Below are 7,505 nucleotides of genomic sequence, written 5' to 3' on the forward strand. Positions count from 1 at the left end.
CCTCAAGCTCACCTATGTCTTCTCTGCCCAGGGATTGAGTGTTGGCATTTTTATTTAACTATCAGAAATAATTTGGGGTCAGGGTCACTTAGCATCTACCTGTAGACTCTCTCCTCCTTGATGTAACCAGATTTTGGGTTCAATATTACCACTGAAATACAAGTAGCATCAGACCAACTAACTGCAATGATGCACACAGTTTACTTTAGATTCTGGTATACATTTTATACACAGATTCAATAAAGATGGAGGTGAGCAATCCAGGCTGTTTGAGTTCAGAAAATCATGATTAGAAACAAAAGATTAGACAACGCTTGATTGAATGTTGTGAGCAAATACTAAATGTTACAATATCAGCTCCATGAAAACTTACTGATGGCAAATTAATTTAAAGAAAATTGTGTGACACATACTATAGATTATATCTCAGGGAAGCACCAATGATTTATGCTCTAAGATCAAGAATCGACAAATGGGATGTAATAAAACTGCAAAGCTTATGTAAGGAAAAGACACTGTTGTTAGGACAAAAAGACAATGAACAGATTTGGAAAAGTTCTTTACCAATCCTAAAACTGATAGAGGGCTTATATCCAAAATATACAAAGAACTCAAGAAGTTAGACTGCAAGGAGACAAATAATCCTATTAAAAATTATGATCAGAGCCAAATAAAGAATTCAGAGCTGAGGAATGATGTATGGCTGAGAAACACCTAAAGAAATGTTCAACATCTTAAGTCATAAGGGAAAAGCAAATCAAAACAACCCTGAGATTTCACCTTACACCAGTGAGAATGGCTAAGATCAAAAACTCAGGTGACAGCAGATGCTGGCGAGGATGTGGAGGAAGAGGAAACTCCTCCATTTTTGGTGGGATTGAAGACTGGTAAAACCATTCTGGAAATCAGTCTGGAGGTTCCTCAGATAATTGAACATTGAACTGCCTGAGGATCCAGCTATGGCTCTCTTGGGCATATACCCCAATGATCCCCTAACATATAAAACAAAGACACATGTTCCACTACGTTCATAGCAGTCTTATTTATAATAGCCAGAAGTAGGAAATAACCCAGATGCCCTTCAACAGAGTAGATACAGAAAATGTGGTACATCTACATCATGGAATATTACACAGCTGTAAAAATCAATGACTTTATGAAATTCATAGGCAAATGGTTGGAACTGGAAAATATCATCCTGAGTGAGGTAACCCAATCACAGAAAAACACACATGGTATGCACTCATTGATACGTGGTTATTAGCCCAAATGCTTGAATTACCCTAGATACACAGAACACATGAATCTCAAAAAGGATGACCAAAATCAGAATGTTTCACTCCTTTTTTAAAAAGGGGAACAAGAATACATTAGGAGGGAATTGAGAGGCAAAGTTTGGAACAGAGGCAGAAGGAACACCCATTCAGAGCCTGCCCCACATGCGGCCCATACATATACAGCCACCAAACTACATAAGATGGATGATGCAAAGAATTGCAGGCCAACAGGAACCGGATGTAGATCTCTCCTGAGAGACACAGCCAGAATATAGCAAATACATAGGCAAATGCCAGCAGCAAACCACTGAAATGAGAATGGGACCCCGTTGAAGGAATCTTAGAAAGTACTGAAAGAGCTTGAAGGGGCTTGAGACCTCATATGGAAAACATTGCCAACCAATCAGAGCTTCCAGGGACTAAGCCACTACCCAAAGACTATATATGGACTGACCTTGGGATCCAACCTCATAGGTAGCAATGTATAGCCAAATAAGAGCACCAGTGGAAGGGAAAGCCCTTGGTCCTGCCAAGACTGAACCCCCAGTGAATGTGATTGTTGGGGGAGCTCGGTAATTGGGGAAGGAATGGGAGGGGAACACTAATAGAGAAGAGGAGGGGGAGGGGTTAGGGGATGTTGGCCAGGAAACTGGGAAGGGGAATAACTATTGAAATGTAAACAAGAAATACCCAAGTCAATAAAGATTAAAAAAAAAAAAAGAAACACAAGATTAGACAACACTATAATAAATATTTGTGAGCAAATACTCAATGTTAACGTAGTAGTTTCATGAAAATTTATTCAGGGCAATTTATTTTAAATGTAATTTTCTTGCACATTATTAGATTATATCTTAGAGAAGCAAGAAACAAAGCAGAAGAACATATGCAGATTGAGGGTACGTTAGGGAAAATACTTTCTGTGCTCTTGGAAGTTTCCTCCCCAAGACTCGGCATATCCTTTCAGAAGACTGGATTCTTTTCCTATGCTCCAAAAAGGAAAAAAAGGGATATTAACTAACATAAGGCAGTGAAAGGAGGGAATAGCGAACTGATGTTTGGAAGCAGTAGGTGGGTATACACTTGAGCCATGCCTGGTAAACACAGTTCCATCAATTCACTCTGAATGAATAGGGAAGAAGAAGACCAGAAGAAGAAAGGTCACCTACATCAGGAAAAGTGATAGCAGACAGTGTGCTTGTCACAAGGAGGCAAAGTGTGTATGTGGAAGGGATACAATTTAGGAATATCAGTCCATTTTTTCACTGATCTGACAAATAATTCTATCATGGTTGTACTTGTTTTTATGGCACTTGTACACCATACCGTGTATTACAGGGAATGTATCAAAGAAGATAATTATTCAACAGTGAAAAGAGCCTGTGAACTTCCTTGCACTTTTCACGCTGTGCTATTGTAGATGTCTAGGTCCTAAGGAGATAGTAGCATGGAAAGCAAGAACCAGAGCAATTCAGATTCCCATGCTACTTGCAGGATTCAATAAGAACATTTGTCCTTTTGTAGAAAAATATGCATTACAATTCTATTCCAAGATCCCTGCAGATGCTCATTCAGGATGAGTTATTGAATGTAGCTGTTCTCAGACTTGAGAAAGTGCTCCTGATTTGCATGTGCCCTAGTCCAGTCCTGAGCCATGAGGACTTCTTCACAGGTGGGTCACACCCACAGAAGAATCAGTTGCTGTCAGAATACAGAATGGACACGAGGCCCACACTCTTTTTCCTGGGTTCCTGCACTTCTTCCTTAATTAAAGAATAACAGAATATGAATTTGCTTATCTTTTCCTGTAAGGGATGTCTGGTAATTTAAGTAACTTCTCTTTTAACACACTTCATATAAGGGATTATTCAATTTGTATCTTAACTGTCTTTTTAAATGACATCCAGATATTCCACACTCCCTCATTTTATCCAAACCTTTGAGGGAACAAAATGTACAGTTGCTTTCTGGTCAGCATAGTACCAAAAGACATGAGGAAAATCTCCAAAATTCTTGATCTATGGTTCATCTGACTTGTAAGATTAAGTCTAATTGAGGTTTAGAGGCAGTGGCCAGATTTCACCTTCATCATCAGGAGCCTGGAGTCTGAATGTGTTTAACGTTGTTCCTCTTGCTACTATTGGAGTAACCCTTCCATAGTGGGTCATGTCAGAACATAATCCACTAGGAGTAACAGGAGTGTGAAGCTGGATGTCTGTCATTGTGACTGAACTCCTGTATCCTCTATTGCCTGAAACCAAAACCAGCCGTCATTTAAGCTAATAGTTTTTATGGAGATTAAACCAGGAGAACTTCCCTTTTTAGTGCCAACAGATGCAATGATCAGTTTGTAAGCCTTTTACCTACTGAGCATGGATGCTCCTTGTCATCTTGGGTTCTTGACTACTTCAGAGGTGGAGAATATGGGATAGCTCTTTATTCTTACAGAAAAAAATCCTTAAGACTTGTCAAGTTATTATTGTTAATATTATTACACAGCACATTTACTAACCTGTTCATAGTGCTCTCCGTTGGAACAAAAAGCTCTTTCTCACGTTATGAGTCAGGGGGTCTTTGCCTCAGCAACTCCTCCTACTAAACTCTGGTTCTCCCTTAAATGTGTGAAGTCCATGGACTTGCGTAATTTGAAATTGTGAAAGAATGAGTTTCACACTATCTTTAAATAGAAGAGCATGACTGAAGACTCCTGTAAAAAAGATCCATGGCCAGGAGGTGGCAACCTTTTCTGCAGCCTGCTCAACCTTGTACAGGACTTTATGCATCACTGAAAGAATTTTTAATAAGAATGGTTGTCCAGTATTGAGCAACTAGATGTTTCAGTGAAGCAGTAGAGGGTGTGGTTTTTGTGTTCTTCTGAAGAGTTTAGCTGCCTCTTCCCATTGGATTGATTTAGCTTGACACTATATATCTATTAATTTGCCGGGTTCCAGGTTTATTACTCAGACTCTTAACTTCCAGCTTTTCAGCATTAGATCCTGGAATGTTTCTCTGTTCAAAAGGTCTAAACTTCCTCTGGTGGGTATCATGAGGCTTTCTGTACTTTCACTGTGGAACTAAAGATATATTCTTTTCAATTTTACATTCTTCACTTGCCAAACACTGTCTTGCATTCTATTTCTTCCCATATAAGCAATGGGTGGAGGATCAACCCATGGCACTATTCACCTCTTCCTTCATCCCCTCCTGCATATTATACCACATCCCTTCATTCTAATGTTAAAAAACAATTTTGGTGAAAGAACAACCTGTTTTCTAACCAGTAGTAATCAATAATCAATAATGATCTTATCACACCACATTCTGACCTGTCTCTCTTTCCTCTGGTATTCTACCCTGGTTGGCTCTACTCTATTTTCTGTTTATGTGTATGTGTGTCCTGGATGCATGTATGCTGGTGAGACAAGTACATATCTGTTGCTACTGGTAGTTAGAAGTGGCCATCAAATACTGTAGATCTAGAATTATCAATGTTTTTAGCCATGTTAGGGCACTGTAAAACAAAAATAGATCCTCTTTAAAGTAACAAGTACCTTTATTCAGTGAACCATATTTTTGACAAAAAAGTTTTTCTATTCAACAAATTTATATAGTTTATTCTTTACATTCTATATATATATATGTATTTAATTTTACATATGTTAATCAAAAAGAATCTGTATTTACCACATACCTGATGATAGTATAAATATATCCAGTACTACAGATTCTCCTATCAAGTCTTTCTTCTTTTAAATCTATACTAGAAGCTCAGTCACTGAGAGCTGCAGGAGAAAAAAGATCAAGGATCTTTACCTTAATATCAGAGAAAGAACAAATTCTACAAGTCCTATTGAGGATTCCAAGCAGAGGCTTCCATATGTGCACATCAGCGTTTTGTTTGACTGGACCCACATGCTCTACCTGGCTTCACTGAAGGTACTTGTATGGCCCAGCTTCCTTGATTATATAGAAATAAAGATATGGCTTATGGTGAAGAAAGGACACTCTGGGATTAGTCTAGCCTCTATGTGAACATAGGTCTTTCACTGATTTCTTTTTATATTTTCAGGGAGCTGTTTCCTCTCTTCTTGTGTTTAATGGGCATGATAGACAACATGGGGCTTTCATCAGCCATTCAATCTTCAAGCAACTCCGTCTTCCCTGTATCATTTGCTCTATGGTCATGGAGTCTGAAGCAAATTGTAGTCTATAGAACCCAAAGGGCAAGATAAATTGCTGTAAGGAGTACTGTTATTTTATCTTTTCACATTTGAAAGTTTGGAAATAACTGTATACTATGCTTAGGACTGAAATACAATATTTTGGTATATGAATTTAAATGTGTGTGTATTAATGTAACAACTACTGTATATCCCTTCCCTAACGTTCAATGTCTGTTACTCCTTTGAGGCATTAGACATCAGCAGTCACTGAAAAAAAATTAGTTTCACTGACTCACTTCGAAAACATAGAGGGGATGTTAGTGTACATATCTCTAATCAGAAATTCTACCAAGTTTTTGTCTTTAAAACTATCTCTAATCCCGATTGTATTTTATGTAATATGTAAACTATGTTGATATGAATCAAATAAAGTTTTGTTAATTAAATATATAAAAACAGAAGGAAGTGAAAATATGTTTATGATTTTTAAGGACCGTGAAACATTTAAAGTCTGAATGACCACATAGCAGAGTAAGAGCTGCTGCTTGTGATAATGTTTAGGGTGAAAACCTATGAGAGATGATAGGAGTAATGATCTGAGACGTCATGAGGGAAAGATCACCCACAAGATGGGAAGCAGTAATGCGTAATTCAGAACAGTCATGAATGCAGACAGTCACATCAACTTTATATAGATGAGAGTTTAGTGAATGTTGTTCCTGTTACTTAAGCTTCAGAATTTTTTTTTTGTTTTCCTGTTCATCGTGTATTGAGTTTTTGCTTTTTCTGTATGTTTCCTACTTCATATGAAGAGGATCAGGGGAGGGGAGCAAAAGGGAAGACACTGTGTTTCCAATAGTTTTTCCAGGCACATATAAAAGGGGCCCATGTACAGTTTTCTAGATCTTTTCTGGTATAGGATTGTGTCATAGAGAACAGTTACTGTATGAGTTGGAGCTCTCTTGAGGAAAGCATGGCAGAAAATTTTAATGAACATAATACACTCTTTACAGGAGCCTGGGCTGACACTGTTCTTCTCTTTCTCAAGAGAAATAATCACATTTCCTGTCAGAAAAATCTATGCATCCCAACTTTCCTTCTGAGTATGGCAGAGACATCATGTCTTTTTTAAATTACAGAGGCAAGTCAGCCAAGCAGCCACATGATTTGCATACCTGAGGAACACAGTCCACTTAAGTATGCCTTCTTATTAGACAATCTGCACGCTTTGGTATTCAGTCCCAGACAGGACACAGGCCAGTCATGATGGCTGCACTTCAACTCTTAGGGGTGCTGCTGCTCTGGCTCCCAGGTAAGATGGACAATATCAAAAACACTTTCAGAAGTGTGCCTGGTACTTTGAAAAGTTATGTTTTTCATGTTATTAACAGTATGTGTTTGATGTGTATTTCCAATATCAGCCATGAGATGTGACATCAAGATGACCCAGTCTCCTTCATTCCTGTCTGCATCTGTGGGAGACAGAGTCACTATCAACTGCAAAGCAAGTCAGAATATTAACAAGTACTTAAACTGGTATCAGCAAAAGCTTGGAGAAGCTCCCAAACTCCTGATATATAATACAAACAATTTGCAAACGGGCATCCCATCAAGGTTCAGTGGCAGTGGATCTGGTACTGATTTCACACTCACCATCAGCAGCCTGCAGCCTGAAGATGTTGCCACATATTTCTGCTTGCAGCATAGTAGTAGGCCGCACGGTGATACAAACCATAACATAAACCACCCAGAGATGCAGATGTGTGGGGTTGGGTTTTCACAGCTGTTCTTCTGGTTCCATTACTGACATAATGTCTCAGATGTAGTCAGGCTTTGAAGAGTTTGCATGGTTTGGGCATGAGAGTCCCATGAGGTTCCTCTGTACCCTGTATGCTTCAGCAGGACAAACATTACTTAATCTCTGTAGATTTCATGAACTGTTGCCGTCATTGTACCTGAGGAATCTAAGTGATATTCTCAGGGAGATACAAAGTAGAGGTATGCAATGTTGAAGCTTAAGACAGACAAAACTCTAGTGTTCATTTTGAAATTGGATCTTAGTTGC

The 7,505-nt window shown here is 38.6% G+C and overlaps 1 gene segment (V, D, J or C); it reads left to right on the forward strand.

The window, feature by feature from the left end:
- Positions 1 to 6,619: 6,619 nt before the first annotated feature.
- Positions 6,620 to 7,262, forward strand: LOC134478839 (immunoglobulin kappa variable 1D-33-like). The segment is given in 2 exon segments: positions 6,620 to 6,752; positions 6,862 to 7,262. Coding segments are annotated over 2 exon segments (435 nt in total).
- The last annotated feature ends 243 nt before the right edge of the window (positions 7,263 to 7,505 follow it).

The sequence above is a fragment of the Rattus norvegicus genome, chromosome 4 (genome assembly GCF_036323735.1).
Source record: "Rattus norvegicus strain BN/NHsdMcwi chromosome 4, GRCr8, whole genome shotgun sequence".
Classification (NCBI taxonomy): Eukaryota; Metazoa; Chordata; class Mammalia; order Rodentia; family Muridae; genus Rattus; species Rattus norvegicus.